The sequence below is a fragment of the Lepus europaeus genome, chromosome 22 (assembly GCF_033115175.1).
Source record: "Lepus europaeus isolate LE1 chromosome 22, mLepTim1.pri, whole genome shotgun sequence".
Taxonomy (NCBI): Eukaryota; Metazoa; Chordata; class Mammalia; order Lagomorpha; family Leporidae; genus Lepus; species Lepus europaeus.
This window is the reverse complement of record NC_084848.1, coordinates 34,537,973-34,561,230: the sequence shown is the minus strand read 5'-3', so window position 1 is coordinate 34,561,230 and position 23,258 is coordinate 34,537,973. Positions and strand designations below refer to the sequence as shown.

The 23,258-nt window shown below is 39.2% G+C and overlaps 1 protein-coding gene across 2 annotated transcripts in view; it reads left to right on the top strand.

The window, feature by feature from the left end:
* Positions 1 to 23,258, top strand: part of GPHN (gephyrin) — a 539,761-nt gene that overhangs the window by 263,743 nt on the left and 252,760 nt on the right. For both annotated transcript variants that reach the window (XM_062181321.1, XM_062181322.1), the window contains exon 5: positions 10,353 to 10,447. In XM_062181321.1, the coding sequence (XP_062037305.1) occupies positions 10,353 to 10,447 (95 nt within the window). The remainder of the gene's footprint in view (positions 1 to 10,352; positions 10,448 to 23,258) is intronic.

The window sequence follows — 23,258 nt, the reverse complement described above, 5'->3', positions numbered from 1 at the left end:
TTTCTCCGGGGAAGTAATGTTTAACCACTTAGTCACATTGTTATGGTATAGAAATGCTATGATTGTTGACAAGTGTTTGCAACTAATATAAAAAATAACAATCTACAAGTGAATGTATTTGATTAATTAGAATAGAATCAAGACTGCTCTTATGATGATTTGGCTCTTGCTTCCATTTCACCCTGTTTCTTGAATGAGGAGAGAAGGGAGTAGATTTATGACTGTAACTGGTGCTCCTTGAACATCCCTGGGAGTTTCCCATGTATATAAGTTTTAGCCTTCATGTGTACTCCCAAGAGAAAAGTATTTTAAGGATACTGTCTCTGTTGCGTGGAAAGCTTACAGAAGCAACCCCAGAGTTCTTAGTTTATTATAGCCCATTTAAAAAAAAAAAAAGATTGATTTATTTATTTGAAAGGTAGAGTTACAGAGAGGCTGAGGCAGGGAGAGACAGAGGTCTTCCATTCTCTGGTTTACTTTCCAAATGGCTGCAACAGCCAGAGCTGGGCCGATCCAAAGCCAAGAGCCTGTAGCTTCTTCTGGGTCTTCCACATGGGTGCAGGGGCCCAAGGACTTGGGCCATCTTCCACTGCTTTCCCAGGCCATAGCAGAGAGCTGGAGGATCGGAACTGGAGCAGCTGGGACTCAAACCAGAGTCCATGCCCATATGGGATGCTGACACTGCTGGCAGTGGCTTTACCGGTTAAGCCACAGCACCCGCCCCATAGCCCATTTTTTAAATGTAGAATAAAATGAATATGCTTGTTCTTTATTAGGCAGGAATCACAAAAATGTTGCTAAATATACCCATTTTTACAAAATTTGTTTCCTTGTTAGATATATACTCAGTTCCAATGAGAAATTCTCACATTTAAGTTTTAGAACCACTATAACCATTTCTTACCTTGATAGCTTAAAAAGTTATCAGTATCCATTAGTTGGTATTTCAAAGATAGTTTTTGCTGGTGACATAATCTTAAATAGCAGAGGCACTGTAGAAATTACTAAGAAATTTGATTAAATCTGTCTGCTCAGGTAACAAGTAGGAGGATATTAACGCAAAATTCTCCTCCATTAATAAAACTATGTCTTTAAAAATAAATAAAAGTACTGTACTCATAGTAAGTGCTTTTTCACAAAGATTCACCATGTGTGTAAGGAATTTCTGTACATTGAGATTTAGGTATTTATATTCTATGTGAATTTATATGTCAGTGTTTGCTAGCAATAACTTTCTTTTGTTAGTTTTCATTGAAGTTTAAAACTGGACCTGAATTCTATCAACAAGATCGCTAGCTGTAGAATTATTATGACACCATTTTTGCAACTTGGCAATCTTTGAAGAATCTTTTTGACTTTAATGTTATCTTCAAGGTGTCAAGGATAAAAGAAAAAATCACAATTATGAGATTTTTTCATAGGCAGTTGAAACTTTCATAGTTGAAAATATTAGAAGTTAAATATATTTAAAGAAAATTGCTAAATTTAACTAAATCTCATTATTTTTTACCCTGTTAGATCAGAAAAATTGATATGTAAAGTAGGAATTTAGATCTCTACTATCAGAGAAAAAAATAACTTGATGACAAATTAATAATTTATAAGGGAGTAGGAAAATGAACTTTATTTTAGTTAAAAATATTTTCAAACTTTGAATGGCACCCTTTTGTTGTTGATAATGAATAGTCTATTGGTAATGAATACTTATTATCTACTCATTAACATGTAAATAACCTTTATATTATATGTGATTGAAATTACCAAAACTCCCTTTTTTTTAGAAATCTTTTATTTAATAAATATAAATCTCATAAGTACAGCTTTTTGGAAGATAGAGGTTCTTCCTCCCCCCCCCCCCATACCTGCCCTCCTACCCCCTCTCTTATCCCACCTGCTACTCCCTCTCCCACCTCATTCTTCATTAAGATTCATTTTTAATTATCTTTATATACAGAAGACCAACTCTATACTAAGTAAAGATTTCAAGTTTGCACCCACACCAACATACAAAGTATAAAGTACTGTTTGAAGATAGGTTTTACCATTAATTTTCATATTACAACTCATTAAGGTCAGAGGTCTTACGTGGGGAGCAAGTGCACAGTGACTCCTGTTGTTGATTTAACAATTGACACTCTTTATTTATGATGTCAGTGATCACCCGAGGCTCTTACTGTGAGCTGCCAAGGCTTTGGAAGCCTCTTGAGTCCACAAACTCTGTCAGTATTTAGACAGGGCCATAAGCAAAGTGGAAGTTCTCTCCTCCCTTAGAGAAAGGTACATCCTTCTTTGATAGTCCCTTCTTTCCACTGGAATCTCCCTCACAGAGATCTTGCATGTAGGTCAATTTTTTTCACAGTGTCTTTGCTTTCCATGCCTGAAATGTTCTCATGGGTTTTTAACCCAGATCCAAATGTCTTAAGGGATGATTCTAAGGCCAGAGTGCTAAAACTGCCTTCTTAAAACCATTTTCTGTTTGAATTTTCTCATAATTTAGGCGGGTATCTTTCTCTTGGTTTATTCTAAATTACATTTTACCCTCTTGCAATTTACCTTCCAGCTGTGCCTCTCCATTTTGGACTTATATGAGTTTGTACTCATCTCTTGCCTTCTTTTCCAACTTCCAGTCATCATAAAATTTGGCTGCTTGCTGCCAAATTTAGATGTCATTATCTCAGTATTCTACTTCCTGCCTTGCACTTGTAAATGCTCTTACATTTGAATTCTTGCTCTCTATTCTCTCTGTTTTTATTCTTTGTTTTTGCAGTGTCTTGTTTTCTAGATTTTTGTGTCTTCTAACTGAAATGATCAAATCTTCAAAGTTGTAAGTGAAATTGAAAAGGAAAAGCATAGGAAATACTAATACGTATTGAATACCTGCTCTGTTCTGGGTAGTTTACTTATATATTTCTCCTACCTCTTTTATAAAATATAAACATTTTATTATGTATTTAATTCTTGAGTATACTAAAGCTCAGAGAGGTTAAATGTTTTTGTTTTTTTTTTTATTAAACTTTTATTTAATGAATATAAATTTCCAAAGTATAGCTTATGGGTTACAATGGCTTCCCCCCTCCCATAACTTCCCTCCCGCCCGCAACCCTCCCCTTTCCCGCTCCCTTTCCCCTTCCATTCATGTAAAGATTCATTTTCAATTCTCTTTGTATACAGAAGATCAGTTTAGTGTATATTAGGTAAAGATTTCAACATTTTGCCCATATAGCAACATCAAGTGAAAAAACTACCATTGGATTACTAATTATAGCATTAAATAGCAATGTACAGCACATTAAAGACAGAGATCCTACATAATTTTTTTTCAAATTAATTAATTAATTAATTAATTTTCTATGCCATTTCCATTTTAACACCAGGTTGTTTTTTTTTTTTTTCATTTCCAATTCTCTTTCTATACAAAAGATCACTTCAGTATATAATTAGCAAAGACCTCATCAGTCTGCGCCCACACAGAAACGCAAAGTATAAAAATACTGTTTCAGTACCAGTCATAGCATCACTTGGCTTTAGACGACACATTAGGGACAGATCCCACATGGGGTGTAAGTACACAGTGACTCCTGTTGCTGACTTAACAATTTGACACTCCTGTTCATGGCGTCAGTAATCTCCCTAGGCTCTAGTCATGAGTTGCCAGGGCTATGGAAGCCTTTAGAGTTCGCTGACTTTGATCTTATTCCGATAGGGTCATAGTCAAAGTGGAGGTTCTCTCCCCCCTTCGGAGAAGGGTACCTCCTTCTTTGATGGCCCCGTTCTTTCCACTGGGATCTCACTCACAGAGATCATTCATTTAGGTCTTTTTTTTTTTTTTTTCCATGATATCTTGGCTTTCCATGCCTGCTATACTCTCATGGGCTCTTCAGCCAGATCTGAATGCCTTGAGGGCTGATTCTGAGGCCAGAGTGTTGTTTAGGACATCTGCCATCCTATGAGTCTGCTGTGTATCCCACTTCCCATGTTGGATCTTTCTCTCCCTTTTTGATTCTATCAGTTAGTATTAGCAGATACTTGTCTTGTTTGTGTGATCTCTTTGACTCTTAGACCTATCAGAGCTATCAATTGTGAGCTGAAATTGATCACTTGGACTAGTGCGATGGAATTGGTACATGCCATCTTGATGGAATTGTGTTGGAATCCCCTGGCACATTTCTAACTCCACCATTTGCGGCCAGACCGATTGAGCATGTTCCAAATTGTTCATCTCCTCCCTCTCTTTTTCCACTCTTAGATTTAACAGGGATCACTTTTCAGTTAAAATTTAAACACCTAAGAATAATTGTATGTTAATTACTGAGTTCAACCAATAGTACTAGAACAACAACAACAACAACAAATACTAAAAAGGATAAAGTATTACATTGTACATCTAAAGTCAGGACAGGAGCTGATCAGTTCATTGTTGCTTATAGTGTCCATTTCACTTCACAGGTTTCCCCTTTGGCGCTCAGTTGTCACCGATCAGGGAAAACAAATGATATTTGTCTCTTTGGGACTGGCTTAATTCACTCAGCATGATGTTTTCCAGATTGCTCCATCTTGTTGCAAATGACTGGGTTTCGTTGTTTCTTACTGCTGTATAGTATTCTATGGAGTACATGTCCCATAATTTCTTTATCCAGTCTACTGTTGATGGGCATTTGGGTTGGTTCCAGGTCTTAGCTATTGTGAATTGAGCTGCAATAAACATAAATGTTTTATTCTAATTCACAGAGCAACCAGGTAGTAGAGCCAGCTTTCAATTCTAGATCGGTTCATTTATTCGTTCATTCCTTTAGTCACAAAATGTTTATTGAGCACATACTATGTGTTGAGAACTGTGTTAGGTGCTGCAACAAATCCAAACTCTGTTCTATGGTCATTAGCTATGTAATGGCATTGTCTAAGTTCATAGATGGTGATCTCCTTCTATTCCAAACAGTTTCATAGCAAGACAACACAAAAAGGAGATATAAGGGTTCCAGTATTTTATGGAAATGTTTACATTTTATACAGTTAAAAGATTGTATGTGTACATTATTAAAGACTGCTCTATTGAAAAAGTCTGTTTGTTTCTAAGCCAGTAGAAAGTCTTACACCTTCCAGTCAACTGAGTTACCATATCAGCACCAATTCTTTCAGTGGCATCATTACAATATGTATTTTCTTTTATGTTCTAAAATACATAGGGTTTGTATCTATAGGCAAAATTTTCTAGAAGATCTTCAGAAATAATTAACTGTCAGCCAGAATTATGTAAAGAATACATACATGTGTCCACCTATCCATCCATATATTTATTTATATCCTGAAAAATATTTAATATGGCTTGCCCATGCATAAACACAACAGAACTTTTTAAAATGTAAATGTGAAAAGTAAGGCCTGGAAGAATAAAATGAAACTAAGCTGTGTTTAGTAAGCCTACTGAAAGATATCCTCAGATTGTCTCTGTTCTCAAGGGGAGCTTGATTTACAAACATCATGGTTTAAAATTAGCATAGAAGTGTGCCCATCCCTAGTTATTTGCCACTTAGAAGGAATTTTTTCCCATCAGTCCTCCTAAAGAGGACCACAGTGAGGCATTCCTATAGACCACTCTTCAGTTGTTTGGTTAAATCCAATGGTGTGTTTTAGAGTAGCTAAAAAACTTAATCAGCTGTATCTCTTTAGGCAATTCTTTTAAGTAATTGGGTAATTGAGTTTTTGTGTACTGTGTGTTTTTATACATTCTTGGAGTTTATCTTATTTGCTACTGCAGCTTTGGTTCCTAGAGTACTACTAAGTACATAGAAGAAACAAAATAATTTTTCATTGTTTAATTGGATAAATGTTAACTCTTTGAAATATCATATTTTAAGTAAAATACTTTGTGTCAGCTCTCTGTCTTCACTCCTCTCTGAATGAAGTGTGCTACTGTACTTTGGAGTACATCATCTTTATTTGGACTCCTATATTCATATTTTTTCCCCGTGCCATAACAAAATAACTGAGGCTAGTTACTTTATAAAGAAAAGAAATATATTTAGTTCAGAGTGTTGGGGCCTATCTGTTCAGCATCTACTGAGAATGCTTCCCCCTTGTCTGCATCATAAATGAAAGAGGAGCACAAAGGAAACAGTGACATGCAATGGGATACTTGAGGAGACAAAAAGCCAGAGCGATCAGGCTCCATCTCGCTTTTTATGTAGCTGTCCATTCTCTTGGGATAACTCACTTCATGAAACCAGCATTAATCCCTTCTGCAGGCAATGCCTAATTACTTTGCGCTGTCCCCACCACTTCACGATTCCAGCACAGGGGGCTGGCTCTGTGGCACAGCAGGTTAAGCCACCAGCTGCAATACTGGGATCCCATATAAATGCCAATTGGAGTCCCAGCTGCTCCACTTCTGATCCAGATCCCTGTGAGTGCGGCTGGGAAAGCAGTGGAGACTCAGAAGCTCCTGGCTCCTGGAGCTTCTGTCTGGCCCAGCCCCAGCCATTGTAGCCATTTGGTGAGTGAACCAGAGGATAGACAATTTCCCTCTCTCTCTCTCCTTCTCTCTCTGTAACTGCCTTTCAAATTAAAAAAAAAAAAATTAACAGATTTATTTATTTAGTTGGAAGCCAGAGTTACAGAAAGCAGAGGCAGAGAGAGACAGAGAGACAGAGAGACAGAGGTCTTCCATCCGCTGGTTCACCCCCAAATGGCCACAGCAGCTGGAACTGGGTCGATCTGAAGCCAGGAGCCTGGAGCTTGTTCCAGGTCTCCCATGTTGGGGCAGAGGCCCAAGGACTTGGGCCATCTTCCACTGCTTTTCAAGGCACATTAGCAGAGAGCTGGATCACAAGTGGAGCCAGCTGGGACTTGAACTGGCACCTAGGTGGGATGCCAACGCTGCGGGCAGTGGCTTTACGCACTATGCCACAGTGCCAGCCCCTAAAAAAATACTTTAATGAAGGATAAAAAAAATTCTATCACCTCTCAAAATTGCCAAACTACGGATCAACCTTCTAACACATGAATGGTGAGAAACAACATCCAGGCCATTGCAAACCTGAAACTCATTGTGTTAACCATTACTTATATGACTTTTTCCAACAGTAATGAAATAAGTATTAACTGTCTCTCCAGAATTCTCTTAATATTTTCCTCAGTAACATCTTCTGGCTTGGTTTTTAGGAATTTAAGATTTTAAGGTCCCTAAGAAGAAGTTGTAAATCTAAGTACAAGCAATTTATGATGCAGAAGTAACATTTCTTCTCAGAGGTATCAAAAGCATACCAGATGGATTGATTTTGAAAAATAATGTATAGGGTTTCCATCATGCTATCTCAACATCTTTAAGCTTTTAACTTATATGCTAGTAACTCATTCCCAAATTTAGGAATTTTAAAACTTCCTTTTTGCTGGCTAGCGATGTGGCTTAACTGGCAAAGCCACTACCTGTAACACTGGCATCCCATGTGGGCACCAGTTCATGTCCTGGCTGTTCCACGTCTGATCCAGCTCCCTGCTAATGGCCTGTACAAGCAGCAGAAGATGACACAAGTGCTTGGGACCCTGCCACCCAGATAGAGACACAGAAGAAGCTTCTGACTCTTGCCTTGCTCAGTCCTGGCTATTATGGCCCTTTGGGAAGTAAACCAGCTGATAGAAGACCTGTCTGTGTCTCCCTCTCTCTGTAACTCCGACTCTGAAATATTTGTTTTTTTAATTTCCTTTTTTGCTGCCTGCTGGTCTCCTATATTTAAAAAAAAAGATTTATCTATTTATTTGAAAGCAGAGTTACAGAGAGAGAGAAGGAGAGACAGTGACAGAGCAAGAGAAAGATCTCCCAACCACTGATTCATTCCCTGAAATGGTTGTAATGACCAGAGTTGAGCCAGGCTGAAACCATGAGCCAGGAGCTTCTTCCAGGTCTCTCACATGGGTACAGGGGCCCAAGCACTTGAGCCATCTTCTGCTGCTTTCCCAGGCACATTAGCAGGGAGCTGGATCAGAAGTAGAACAGCCAGGACACGAACTGGTGCCTATATGGGATGCACATTAGCAGGGAGCTGGATCAGAAGTGGATCAGCCAAGAAGTGAACCAGCGCCCGTATGGGATGCCAGTGCTGTAAGCCATGGGCCACGGCACCACAAAGCCAACTCCCAGTCCTGAATATTTAAAGCAGGTTTTATTGAGATGCATTCTTTGCTAATTTTCCTTTAAATTTCTGCCATTGATAAATATTGCATTATACTGGACTAAAGTAGACCAGTAAATTGCATCAATTCTGGTAATGCTGAATTCTATATGATATTAAATGATTAATTAACAATTTATTTGCACCTTTAGAAGGTTTATTTATAGCAACAATTAACATTTAATATATACTTGATATGTTTTAACTGATGTGCCAAGTCCTCAACCTTTAACCAGAGTTGCATTTTTATTTAGGAATATCTTTCTCTATTTTTCTCCAAAATTTAGTTTTTATTTTGTCTTTCCTCTTATTTACTGGAGTGCACACATTGCAAACTTTAGTCCTGTATTTCTTACAGTTATTGTTGCTTGATTCATTTGTAGAAACAGAACTGGAGAGTCATTACATCATGTATTTCCTCCCCAACTTTTGCCTAAAACATGTCAACCATTTTATTACAGTGTACCAAGATACCTCATTTTGTTGCACTTCAATTTATTATACTTTGCAAACACCAAGTTTTTCACACATTGAAGGTTTATGGCAGCCCTACATAGAGCAAGTCTTTGTGTCTCTGTGTCATATTTTGGTAATTCTTGCAATTATTCAGACTTTTTCATTATTATTATATTTGTTGATCAATCAGTAGCTATCAATATAGAAGCAGGCCCATCCACCAATAGAAGATTATGGCCAGCTGAAGGCTTACATGATTGAAGCATTTGTTTGGCAATAAAATATTTTTTAATTATGTCTATTGATTTTTTTGTTAGATATAATTGCATAGTTAATAAACTACACATAGTGGCCGGCGCCGCGGCTCAATAGGCTAATCCTCTGCCTGTGGCGCCGGCACACCGGGTTCTAGTCCCGGTTGGGGCGCTGGATTCTGTCCCGGTCACTCCTCTTCCTGTCCAGCTCTCTGCTGTGGCCCAGGAGGGCAGTGGAGGATGGCCCAAGTCCTTGGGCCCTGCACCTGCATGGGAGACCAGGAGGAAGCACCTGGCTCCTGGCTTGGATCGGCGCAGCGTGCCAGCCGTAGCAGCCATTTGGGGGGTGAACCAACGGAAAAAGGAAGACCTTTCTCTCTGTCTCTCTCTCTCACTACCTAACTCTGCCTGTCAAAAATAAATAAATAAACTACACATAGTGTAAGCCTAATTTTTATGTGCACTGGGACACCCAAAAAATTCATGTGACTTACTTTTATATACTTGTTTTATTACCATGGTCTAGAACTGAACTCAGAGTATCTTGAGGTTTGCTTATATACGTAATTTGATTGACCCTCTGATAATGAAATTTTCCTGTCTTCTGCGTTAATTCTTCTTTTAAAAATAAGTTTATATTGAGATATGAAAAATGTAAATGCTAAGCTGCTTTTCTAGCTAGTACATGGGAAAAGTGGACTTGATGACTTCTTGAGTTCCTTTTATTCATGTTACAAAAGCATAGAGCTAGGAGGAATTAGATGATCTCACATTTTCAGGGATTAATTCCAAGAGTAGGAGGCAAGGGCAGGTGTTTGGCCTATAGGATTCCCAAACACCATATCACATTGCTCAGGTGTAAGTCTTAAATCTGCTCCCAGTTCAGCTTCCTGCTAATGTGCACCTTGGGAGACAGCAAGTGATGACTCAAGTAGTTGGATCCTTGCCATCCACCATGGAAGACACAGATTGAGTTTCTACCTCCTGGTTTAGGCTTGGCCCAACCCTTGCTGTTGCAGGCATTTAGGGAGTGAACCAGCAGAAAGGAGATGCCTTTCTAATACACTCTCTTTATCTCCACATTTGAAATAAATAAAATAACTTTTACTGGAAAATAACAGGAAAAAAAAAGAGTGGTGGGGAGTATATGGGGCTAGGGCAGATTTCTTGCCCTGTGAGCTATTATAGCAGTCAGGCTTTATTTTTGTAATTTAAGTTATTAGCAAGATGAGATTTCATCAAATATTTCTGATCTTGTAACTACTTGCTAATAGAAAACTTGTCTGGATTTTCTTGGTCTTTGGGTTTTACTCAGAGATCCTAAACAACTGACTCTGGATAAAAAGATAAATGTCTGGGAACTACAAAGTATGACTTTTGCAAACCCTGGTTTATAATTATTTTTAAATAATTTTACTACTCTGCCTTTCTTTTTTGGCAAATTTCACTTAGTCTGCTATTTAATCTTTAATTACAGGCTACAAAAGAAGTGATAGAACGGGAAGCACCAGGGATGGCCCTGGCAATGCTGATGGGATCACTTAATGTTACACCTCTGGGCATGCTCTCTAGGTAAGAAAGTCACCAACATCATGCAAAGAAAGTTAATGCCATACCACTAATCAGTACAATATACTGATAAGTCTAAGAAACTTAGGCACAACACTTAAATTTGCCCTCAGTTTTTTTCAAGACTTGAAAGAATTTTAATATCCTACCTAAATCTTAACCACAGTTTCAAATTCTCTTGGTGATGATGATGATGATAATGATGATGATGATAAGCTTAGAGAATGTAAAAAATTGATCCTAATCAAGAGCAGCGTCCAGTCTTTTAAAATGTGAAGTTATTTTTGTAATTGTTTCTAGTCATCATTTGATATTTATTAATTACTGTTAAATGATAATTTAATAAAACAATAAATCTTATTTTCTTGTTTATTTTGCTTATTTTAAATAAAGTTAGTAAGACAGCTTGTTCTCAGAAGTCAGGAATTTTTATTTCAGTTTGTAGATAGGTTTGTTAATATATAATCATAGAAAAAGCTCAATTCATGTTAACTCTTGCCAACTTGGTATAGCTGAATTATTATATAAAATTAATAGATTAATATATTCAAAACTATGCCTTTGTTGATATGGATATTCATGTTCATTCTCAATCTGTTAGTTTTATTGTTACTGTTTTGCCAGTTCTTAGATTAAAATCATGTAAATTAGGTCAGTATACATCATTTAAGTTAAAAATAGAAGTGTCAGGTTAGAATTCCTGATTTCCTGACTCTTGATTTAATAGTGGATCTCAGAGCAACCTAAAAACACACAGCATCTTTAAACTTGGTGGATTTCAAAATCACTCATAGCCATTGCATGCTGTGTACAATATGAACATAAAAGTAAATATGATTTCCATTTAATTATATGGAATATGAGTTATAATGTTCTTTCTGTTGCTTAAACTAACTTAATACACTATCAATGGCAGTCACTTGAAGCACAGCTACAGGATAATGTTTGTGGATGATTTAATATTCTCTTGGCTGGTATATGGGCCATATTATAAAATTTAATTTTACGAGAGCAAATAAGGAATAAAAGTAACCTAGTAGAGATTTTAAATTTAAAAGTCCATGCTGGTCTTTGAGTAATTCAAGTTGATTATTTTGTACTGTTCTTTTTTAAACCCTCACTGATGCTACCTACACATGTAATTTCTTGGTCACATTAGATACTTTTTTCCTTATGAAGTTAAATAGTGGTTTTTGAACATGAAAATACTCTTTCTGGTATACATGAATAAAGTCAAAAAGAAATTAAACTTCACCTTGTTAGTACTTCCATAATGATGTTTTAATTCAATTAACATAATTATATACTTATTATCAATCCCCATTTTAAGTATTAGGGATTCTTAGAAAGAGAAATAAGACATGGTTATCACCCTAAGGATCTCAGTTTAACTAGAGAATTACCTTCGCAACTGTTAAGGTAACACTTTAAATTGAATTATGTCTTCGTCTAGTGTCTAACATTGGTTTTTGCCTTACGAGATAGTTTCTCTGGATTAATTCCAGGTTTTCTTTCTGTATATCCATAATTACTGAGCACTGTACTGCTGAGTAAATAGAAAATTAGTTAGCAGGTGCTCATCAAGAACTTCATAATTAGTCTATCATCTTTTTTATTAAAGATTTTATTTATTTATTTGCACAGACAGTGAGATAGAGACAGAGAGAAAGGGCCTCCGTCTGCTGGTTCACTCCCCAAATGGCCACAAAGGCCGGCGCTGCACCATTCCGTAGCTAGGAGCCAGGTGCCTCCTCCCAGTCCCCCATATGGGTTCAGGGGCCCAAGGACCTGGGCCATCCTCTACTGCTTTTCCAGGCCACAGCAGAGAGCTGAATTGAAAGAGGGGCAGCCAGGGCTAGAACTGGCACCCATATGGGATGCCAGCAGCGCCGGCCCCAGTCTATCATCTTTATCCTGAAGGCTTGGAAAATTGATAACTGCACCCAGTATGGTAGTACCTTCTTCTGGTTTTTCATTCTGTTCATTGTTGATATAATTGTGATTTTTTTTTTTTTTACAAATTTTGAAATAGAAATAGTAGCCCACAATAATTACAGAAAAGGGAACTATAGAATATTTCCCTGGATGCTCATATTTTTGTGCTTCTCAAAACCTTTTGAAAATTATTTCAGTAACAGTCATAAATAGATTTATGATTCCTTTCTACAGTTTTGCATCTTGTATGCTCTTTTGGTTTAGTACATGCTTCCATTATAAAATGTGTCATTCCATATTATATAAATTGTTTTTTTAAAAAGTCCTGAAGAACAGGAGCTTTATCTTACTCATTTTTACATCCTCAGCTCCCAAATCAACTTTTGGCACATAGTAGGTACTCAAACTTTTATTGTTGTGCCTAATCTTGGTAAATCAGTGTTGCACCCTAGTTCTTTCTTATTTTTTTAAGAGTTATTTATTTATTTATTTGAAAAGCACAGTTCCAGAGAGGAAGAGGGAGAGAGAGAGGGAGAGGGAGAGAGAAAGAGAGAGAGAAAGAATATCTTCCATCTACTGGTTCCAGGAATCTCATATGGGTCTCCCACAAGGATGCAATGGCCCAAGTACTTGGGCCATCTTCTGCTGCTTTCCCAGGTGCACCACCAGGGAGCTGGATTGGAAGTGGAGCAGCCGAGACTCAAACCGGCACCTATATGGGATGCCAGTGCCGCTACCAGTGGCTTAACCCACTACTCCACCACCAACCCCACACCCTAGTTCTAATAGCAATTTTTTTTTTACAAGTAAGGTAAAACATCAAGTTTATGGCTTTCCTTCCTGTTCCTATCTCTAGAGAGCAGCATTAAATAAAACATTTTTAAATCATTGCATCAGTTTCAAATGCTTTTTATCTACTTGAATATCTTAATACCTTCCAGGGTTGCTTTTGTTTTGTTGTTTTTTGTACAAGTAGGTTAGAAAGCATGAAGTGATGATTAAGAACATCATCTCTGAAGCCAGATTGGGTTCTTCTCTGGTTCACTCATTTACTAGCTACTTAATAGTGTTTTTGTCCTCTCAGCTATATAAAAATGATGTTAATAGTACCAAATTTCTTGTTTTTTTTTTAACTTTTATTTAATGAATATAAATTTCCAGTGTACAGCTTATGGATTACAATGGCTTCCCCCTCCCATAACTTCCCTCCCACCCGCAACCCTCCCCTCTCCCGCTACCTCTCCCCTTCCATTTGCATCAATATTCATTTTCAATTCTCTTTATATACAGAAGATCAATTTAGTATAAAGATTTCAACTGTTTGCACCCACATAGAAACACAAAGTGAAACATACTGTTTGAGTACTAGTTATAGCATTAAATCACAATGTACAGCACATTAAGGACAGAGATCCCACATGAGGAGCAAGTGCACAGTGGCTCCTGTTGTTGACCCAACAAATTGACACTCTAGTTTATGGCGCCAGTAAGCATCCTAGGCTGTCGTCATGAGTTGCCAAGGCTATGGAAGCCTTCCAAGTTTGCCGACTCTGATCATATTTAGACAAGGTCATAAAAGACAGAGTGAGGATAGTAACCAATGATCCTAAGAGTGGCATTTACCAGGTTTGAACAATTAACCAGCATTAAGTGGGGAAGAGGACCATCAGTACACACAGGTTGGGAGTAGAGCCATTGGTGGTAGAGTAGAGGTTATGATTACAAAGGAATGAGGCCCAAGTGCACTAGACAGGGTCTAGAACAAAGGACAGAGTCATTATTAGAGGAGCTAAGAAAGGTGCTGTCTAAGCTACAAGTAATTTTTCTGATTGAGAGGCAAATAGAACCTGATAGAAGGGGCTTGATAATAATCTGTTGGGCTTTAGGCCTTGTAAATTCAGAGGCCCAGACCTATCTATCTCTTCACATGGGGTATATCCTAAGGGAGGTGTGAACCTCCTAGGGGAAGGCACTCTGTTGACTTTCATTACTTGGCTGGCCTGGGAGGAGAGCTGGCCAGGTAAAGGCAGGGGGCATCTCTAACAAGAAATTTACAGTTCTGCCTGCAATGTTGCTGACCCTACTTGACCATCCCCTCAGCTGCAGTGGTCACTTTGGAAGTTGGGCTGAGTGAAGGGCTTTTCAGCTTAGAGCCAATAAGATCTGTGGCTCTGACCTGGGCATCCTTCGACTCCAGGGCAGGTCCATTTCCAGTGATCCAACTCTTGGCAGAGCTGCCAGGGCTCTTCACAAGCTGACTTCTGCTGAAGCCCAGGCTTACCACTTTGAAAGCCACTGCAGTGGACTGGCCTGTTGGGTCTCCTTGAGGGCAGATCACTGTACAGATCAGCCATTAATAGGCCTGCCACCCATTGCTTCTGATGCCGAGCTTTCTTTTCCTCCTGGTTTGTGTTAAAGCAGACCAGAGGATGCAAGTCAAGGGAGTGCCGAAGTCCCATCTCTAATCTTCGGTGGCCTGAACTACAAGTCTATAGTCACAGGCATGTTCTGTAGTAGTTTTTCTAAGGTAGACAATGCCCATGAGGAAAATTATATTCTCACTTTAAAACTTTCTTTCCCTTTGGTCTGAAAGGGAGGTTTTTTCTACTTACTGTATACTTCGCTGATGGCGAAGTGAATCTAGCTATGAGATTATTATTTGAGTTCTTATTTTGGCTATGCTATTGCAGAAAAATGTTAGCCATCTCTTTTATAAGGTCTAAAGATTAAATTGTGCATCCTACAGATTCCTTCATAATAGAATTAGTTTCCTACCTTGAAGAGAATAGAGAAATGAAAGAACAAGTTGGGCTTAGAATAGAGAAATGAGGGAGCACTATGTGCTAATAACAAGAGATTTATATTGAATCTTAAGTATTGATCATTGTTGTATTGCATTGTTATTATTTGAGAATTATAACTAGTTATAATAAAACTCTCTCTTGGAGGCCGGTGTTGTGGCTCACTTGGTTAGTCCTCTGCCTGCGGCGCCGGCATCCCATATGGGCGCCTGGTTCTAGTCCCGGTTGCTTCTCTTCCAGTCCAGCTCTCTGCTGTGGTCCAGGAAGGCAGTGGAGGATTGCCCAGGTGCACCCATGTGGGAGACCAGGAGGAAGCACCTGGCTCCTGGCTTTGGATCAGCACAGCGTGCCAGCCATAGCGGCCATTTGGGGGTGAACCAACGGAAGGAAGACCTTTCTGTCTCTCCCTCGCTAACTCTGCTGTCAAATAAAAACAAACAAACAAACAAACAAAAAAAAAACTCTCTCTTAGCTTTCCTTCATCTGAAAATGACTTTACCTCACCTTTATTACTGAGGGATATTTTCATTACATTCAGAATTCTGAGTTGACACCCATTTTCTTTAAGAAAAAGTTTAATTCCACCACTATTTTCTGGCTCCATGGTTCCTGAATGGAAATTCACAGTGATTCAGATTGCTGCTATTCCCTTTTGTGTGATTTTTCTCTAGCTGCTTTCAAGATCTTTTTTTTAAAGATTTATTTATTTACCTGAAAGTCAGAGTTACACAGAGAGAGGAGAGGCAGAGAAAGAGAGAGAGTCAGTCTTCCATCCGCTGGTTCACTCCCCAGTTGCCCACAGTGGCCGGAGCTGAGCAGATCTGAAGCAAGATCTCCCCAGATCTCCCACATGGGTGCAGGGGCTCAAGCACCTGGGCTATCCTCCACTGCTTTCCCAGGCCACAGAAGAGAGCTGGATCATAAATGGAGTAGCCAAAACTTGAACCTGAGCCTATATGGGATGCCAGCACGGCAGGCGGCAGCTTTACCTACTATGCCACAGCGCCAGCCCCATGAAGATATTTGTCTTTATCTTTTGTTTCACCAATTTGATTACGATATTTCTGGGTTTGGTTTTCTTTAAGGTTATCCCTTTGGATTTACTGAACTTCTTGAATCTGTAAAGTTAAGTTTATAACAAAATTTGGAAATATTTCATCCATTACTTTTTAAATTTTTTTTTCTGCACCCAATCTTTTTTTCCACACAGTGGATTGTGTTGTTATCTCTCTCTCTCTTTTTCTCACTCTCTCTGTCTGTCTCTGTGTGTGTGTGTGTATGTGTGTGTGAGCATGCCTTTCAAATAAGCCAAATAAAATAAACTTAAATAAATAATAAACTTAAATAAAAATAAACTTGACCACATTAAGCATTCTCAGGATAGGTAGCAACAGTGCTAGTGGAAATAAAAATTGATACAAATGCTATAAAACTCTACATTTGGTTCTGTACTGTAAAAAAGTAGCATTCACACTTTTTGACCATAAGCCATAGCAAGATATATGCTTCATATTATAATCCAGAGCACATGCACATACACACACAAGTGTCTCTGCACAGGAGTATATTAAGTGAATATGAATATATTTAAACATATGTATACACATATATATTAAAAGCACAAAAGTTTAATGAAACTATTTATCCTAACTACAAGGAAAACATTCTGATATTTTCTGTTCTTTTTGTTTAAAATGCTAGTTATGACAAAATCAGTTTACTGCCTGTTGTGCCCAGTTTTACACTGCTATAACAGAATACCTAAGACAGGGTATTCATATATAACAGATTTATTTCATACAGTGTGGAGGCTGGGAAGTCTTACTTGAGAAGATTGTAGCTAGCGAGGGTCTTCTTGCTGCATCATTCCCACAGCAGAAGGTCAGGAGAGCTTGCATGGGAGACAGTCAGAGATTGAACACAAAGCCTTGACACCTTTTACAATCCACATTAATCCAAGCAGTGAGGATTGAGCCCTTGTTACTCGACACCTGCCATTAGATTTCACCCCTAATACTGTTGCATGGTGAATTAAGTTTCCATTGCATGATTTTTTTTTTGATGGGCAGAGTTAGACAGTGAGAGAGACAGAGAGAAAGTTCTTCCTTTTTCTGTTGTTTTACCCCCCAAATGGCCGCTACGGCCTGCGCTCTGCACCGATCCAAAGTCAGGAGCCAGGTGCTTCCTCTTGGTCTCCCATGTGGGTGCAGGACCCAAGGACCTGGGCCATCCTCCACTGCCTTCCTGGGCCACAGCAGAGAGCTGGACTGGAAAAGGAGCAACTGGAACAGAATCCGGCGACCTAACCGGGACTAGAACCCGGTGTGCCGGCGCCACAGGCGGAGGATTAGCCTGGTGAGCCGCGGCACTGGCCACCATTGCATGATTTTTGAGTGACATATCCAAGCCATAGCATGCACTATTAATTGGTTATGATGTGCAATTTTCAGAACACTACCCTAAAGAAAACCTTGCACATAAATACCAGGATAGAGATAAAGGAGTGTAATGGCAACAAATAGACACAAAAAATGTCCGTCAAGAGAATGTATAAATTGTGGTAGAGTCATTCTGTAGAATATTATACAGCAGTGAAAATGAACCACCGTTTTGTACATCAGCATGGTGGAATCTCAAACACAATGTTGAACAAGAAAACCAAGTCATATAAGAATATATACACCTAAATTATATATATGAAATGCATGAAGTTTGTATACCTTAAATAAAAGGTTTCTCGAGGGAAAAAGCTATATAAATACATCACAGATGCAAAAGAAAAAAATTGAATTAAAAAGTCCACGAATTGCACTGAAACAATAAATAGAGCCATAGCTGCTGCTAATCAACATAACCAAAAGGAAAAACTTGAAAATCATAATTTTACGGCCGGCACCGCGGTTCACTTGGCTAATCCTCCACCTGCGGCGCCGGCATTCCAGGTTCTAGTCCTGGCTGGGGTGCCGGATTCTGTCCCAGTTGCTCCTCTTGCAGCCAACTCTCTGCTGTGGCCCGGGAAGGCAGTGGAGGATGGCCCAAGTGCTTGGGCCCTGCACCCGCATGAGAGATTAGGAGGAAGCACCTGGCTCTTGGCTTTGGATCGGCACAGCGTGCCAGCCATAGCGGCCATTTGGTGGGTGAACCAACAGAAAAGGAAGACCTTTCTCTCTGTCTCTCTCTCACTGTCTAACTCTGCCTCTCCAAAAAAAAAAAAATCATAATTTTAAAATTGTAAGTTTAATCATAATTAAATGGGAGCCTCATATATGAAGTTTAAGATTATCAACAGAAAGTGTTTTGAAGAATAAGTCATTTTGTATAGTCAATTTATGACCTCGTGTATTATTAAACATTTTAAAATAAACATTTACTATAAAAATATATATACAATATGACTTCATTTATGTAAATTTCAAAAACATACTAAACTGAATAGTAACTTTAGATAAATGTGTGTAGAAATGATTTTTTCTTTTTTAAATTTTGTGTAAGTTAAAGTTTCATGTATTTCATCTATATAGATTTAGGAACATAGTAACACTTCCTACCCTACCCTCCCTCCCGCCCATACTCCAACTTTTCTTCTTCCTCCCTCTCCTATTCCCACTTTTAATTTTTATAAATATCTATTTTCTGTTTACTTAATACTTGCAAGGTTAATCCTACACTAAATAAAGAGTTCAACAAACAGTATGAAGAAGAAAACACTATTCCTCAACAGAAGAGACAAGGGCTGTAAACAGTCATCGAATCTCAAAATGTCCATTTCACTCAATACATTACATTTTAGGTACTCTACTAGTTACCCTAGATCAGGAAAATATTTTTAAAAGTAAGCAAATGATTGATATTTGTGCCACATGGATGAATATTGAAAACATTATGGTAATAAAAGATGCTAGTAACAAAAGATCACATATTATACATGAAATTTCCATAATAGCCAAACCTAGAGAAACAGAAAGTAGATTTGTGGCTGCCTAGAGATAAGTATTTGGTAAAATATGGAGTGATTAATATTGGGTATGGATTTCTTGCAAGGGGTTATGAAATGTTGTAGAAATAATTGTGTTAATGGTTGCACATCTCTGCATTTAGTTTAAAAACCATTGAATTGTATACTTTAAATATGTAAATGGAACGATATATGAATTATATCTTGGTAAGGCTGTTGAAAACAAAAGAATGATAATTTTGCAATTCTGAATAATAATTACCTGGGGAAGAAGGGCAAGACACAGAGCGTTTTTTGAGGATACCAGAAGTAGTCCTTTTTTTCACCTAGTTAAGGGGTATATCAGTTTGAGTTTTTGCTGTTACTGTCTGCATTTTCTATGCATGTTTTAAATTTTTGAGTACTTAATTAAAATTTCTGAGGGAAGCAGTATTTTTTATTTTCTTCTATACCTTCTCTGTTGTGATCAAGTTGAATATAGAACATTAACCTTCTACTATATATGTAGATTGGGACCAGTTTTCATCAAAATACATACTATTAAAAAACTATTATTTAGGCCCGTGTCGCAGCTCACTAGGCTAATCCTCCGCCTGTGGCACCAGCACCCCAGGTTCTACTCCCAGTCAGGGCACCGGATTCTGTCCCGGTTGCTCCTCTTCCAGTCCAGTTCTCTGCTGTGGCCCGGGAGTGCAGTGGAGGATGGCCCAGGTCCTTGGACCCTGCACCCGCATGGGAGACCAGGAGAGGCACCTGGCTCCTGGCTTTGGATCGGCACAGCGCACCAGCCGTGGCGGCCATGGTGGGTGAACCAATGGAAGGAAGACCTTTCTCTCTCTCTCTCACTGTCCACTCTGCCTGTCAAAAAAAAAAAACCTATTATTTATATATTACAACTTCCAAAAGTATTTTGGAATAAAGTAATGGTCACATTATATTCTTGGACTATCAGAATACACTGAACTATAAGCAGTCTACTATTCATCATCATCTTTGCAACCACACTGATTCATCCCTGGTGTCATTTCAAAATTTTCTTAGCTGTCTTCAGTCAACTTTCTTCTTTGCGGTAAAAAAAAAATACAAATATCAATACATTATTCCTCTGATCAAAACTCTTCAATAGCGTCTCATTTTCCATTGAGGATAAAGTTTAAGGACAAAGACTGAATTCTTTTTTTTTTTTTTTTAAGATTTATTCATTTATTTGAAAGGCAGAGATAGAGGAAGAGGGAGAGAAAAAGACATATCTCCAAAAATGGCTGCAGCTGCCAGAGCTGAGCTGGGCCAAAGCCAGGAGCCCGGAGCCTCCTCCGGTTCTCCCATGTGGGCACAAGGGCCCAGTGTCCAGGGCATCCTCTGCTGCTTTCCCGGGCGCATCAGTAGGGAGCTGGATCAGAAGTGGAGTAGTCGGGTATCGAACTGGTGCCCATATTGAATGCCGGCATTGTAGTCAGAAGTCTTACCTGCTAAACCACAATGCTGGCCCCAGGACTGAAAGCTTTAAGATTGCTTTCTAGGCCTATAGAATTTGTTTTTGCTCATCGTCTTTTTTGTTGTTGTTGTTATTTTTGACAGGCAGAGTGGACAGAGAGAGAGAGAGACAGAGAGAAAGGTCTTCCTTTTGCCGTTGGTTCACCCTCCAATGGCCACCGCGGCCAGCACGCTGCGGCCGGCGCATCGCACTTATCCGAAGCCAGGAGCCAGGTGCTTCTCCTGGTCTCCCGTGGGGTGCAGGGCCCAAGCACTTGGGCCATCCTCCACTGCCTTCCCGGGCCACAGCAGAGAGCTGGCCTGGAAGAGGGGCAACCGGGACAGAATCCGGCGCCCCGACCGGGACTAGAACCTGGTGTGCCGACGCCGCTAGGCGGAGGATTAGCCTGTTGAGCCACGGCGCCGGCCCTCATCGTCTTTTTAAGAACATATACCACCTACCCTCATTGTTACCATACACATAAGACTCTCTTGCTAGCTTTTGAGTGCTCTGTACATGATATGTTCTTGCTACTCACTTTACCTCTTAAACACATCCTATTTTTTTTCAGGTAGCAGATTAGATTTTCCTTCCTTTTGGAAGCCTTCTAAACTACCCCAGCCTTCCCTCATGTATGACTGAATGTTCTTCCTATTGTTCCCATTAATTTTTTGTTTAATGTGCCTATAGCATTTACTCAACTATATTAACACTTATTAATGTTTTTCTGTAAACTTAACTGCACCAAGGCAAAATATTTCACTCACTGTTGTAGCCCCATTGCCTAGCGCTGCCTTGTCCTCTAAGTATTTAATATTTGTTGAATGAATGAATGAATGAATTCTGATGATCATATATTCGAGGATTTTTTTAAATTTTTATTTATTTGAAAGAGTTACAGAAGGGGGGGAGGTACAGAGGCCCAAGCACTTGGCCATTCTCTGCCGCTTTCCCAGGTGCTTTATCAGAGAGTTGGATTGGAACTGGAGCAGCCAAGACTGGAACCATACCTGTATAGGATGCTGGTATTGTAGGCAGTGGCCTAACTGGCTATGCCACAATTCCAGGCTCCAAAATATTTTTAAATTGCAAAAATAAGTTAAATTATCTTAAAATTAGTCTGCAATTAAGCTCAAATTTTTGTGTTCATATTTTATTTTTTGTTTCCTGCCAGAGCTCCATTAGATGAGATTATTTTGAATTCATTAAAATTCAATCTAGTATTCTAGCTTATACATTAGCCTGGTTTACCTGCTTATAAAATATATTCTTGGGGCCAGTGTGTGGCATATCATGTAAAGCCTTCATCTGCAACTCCACCATTCTCTCTGGGTGCCAGTTCATGTCCTGGCTCCTCCACTTCCCATGCAGCTCCCTGCTAATGACCTGAGAAAGCCTGAAGAAAAGCGGAAGATGGCCCAAGTGTTTGGTCCATGCCACCCATGAAGAAAACCCAGATGAAGTTCCTGGTTCCTGGCTTTGACCTGGCCTAGCCCTGGCTGTTGCAGCCATCATGAGAGTGAACCAGCAGATGGAAGATCTCATTCTCTCTGTCTCACTCTGACTTTCAAATACAAATAAATATATATATATGTATATATATTTATGCACATATACATATTTATATTCATATATATGTATATATACATACACTTTGGGGGCTGATGTTGTGACATACCAGCTTAAGCCATCTGCTGCATTGCCAGCATCTATCTCATCTGAGCATCTGTTCTAGTCCCAGCTGCTCTGCTTCTTATCCAGCTCCCTGCTATTGCACCTGGGAAGGCAGCAGAAGATGGCTCAAGTACTTGGACCCATGCCACCCAAATAGGAGACTTGGATGGGGTTCCAGGCTCCAGGCTTAGGCCTGGCCCACCTCTGGCCATTGTGACTTTTTGGAGAGTGAAGCAATGGATGGAAGATCGATTCCCTCTCTCTCTCTCTCTCTCTCTCAACCTCTCCCTCTCCCTCTGCCTCTTCCCCTCCCTGTCTCTGTCTTCCCTGTAAATTTGCCTTTCGAATAAATAAGTAAATCATTTTAAAAAGAAAAATAAATAAAATATAATCTCCCCTTTAAAAAAAACTGCTTTACAGTGCAATTTAATTTTGAATATGCCTGGCTTCTTATGCTTCTTATGATGTTCACAAATGATGGAAATGTTACTGCTCCAGAGACCACACTTTAAAAATCACTTCAGATTGCAACTTTTCTCCACTGATAATTCTTATTTCACATTACTGCTCTCTATAAATGCAGTATACTCTCACAAGAGCTGTATAAGTAAAATAGTCTCACTAACAAACAGCATCAGGGCCAGTGGGAGTAAACTCATGCAGATTGTATGTAGAAAAGGAACTATATAAGGAGCCGGCACTGTCGCACACTAGGTTAATCCTCGGCCTGGAGTGCTGGCATCCCATATGGACATGAGTTCTAGTCCTGGCTGCTCCTCTTCTGATCCAGCCCCCTGCTATGGCCTGGGAAGGCAGTGGAAGATGGCCCAAGTCATTGGGCCCCTGCGCGTACATGGGAGACCTGGAGGAAGCTCCTGGCTCCTGGCTTCAGATCTGTTCAGCTCCAGCCACCATCGCAGCCATTTGGGGAGTGAACCAGTGGATGGAAGACCTCTCTCTCTCTGTCTCTCCTTC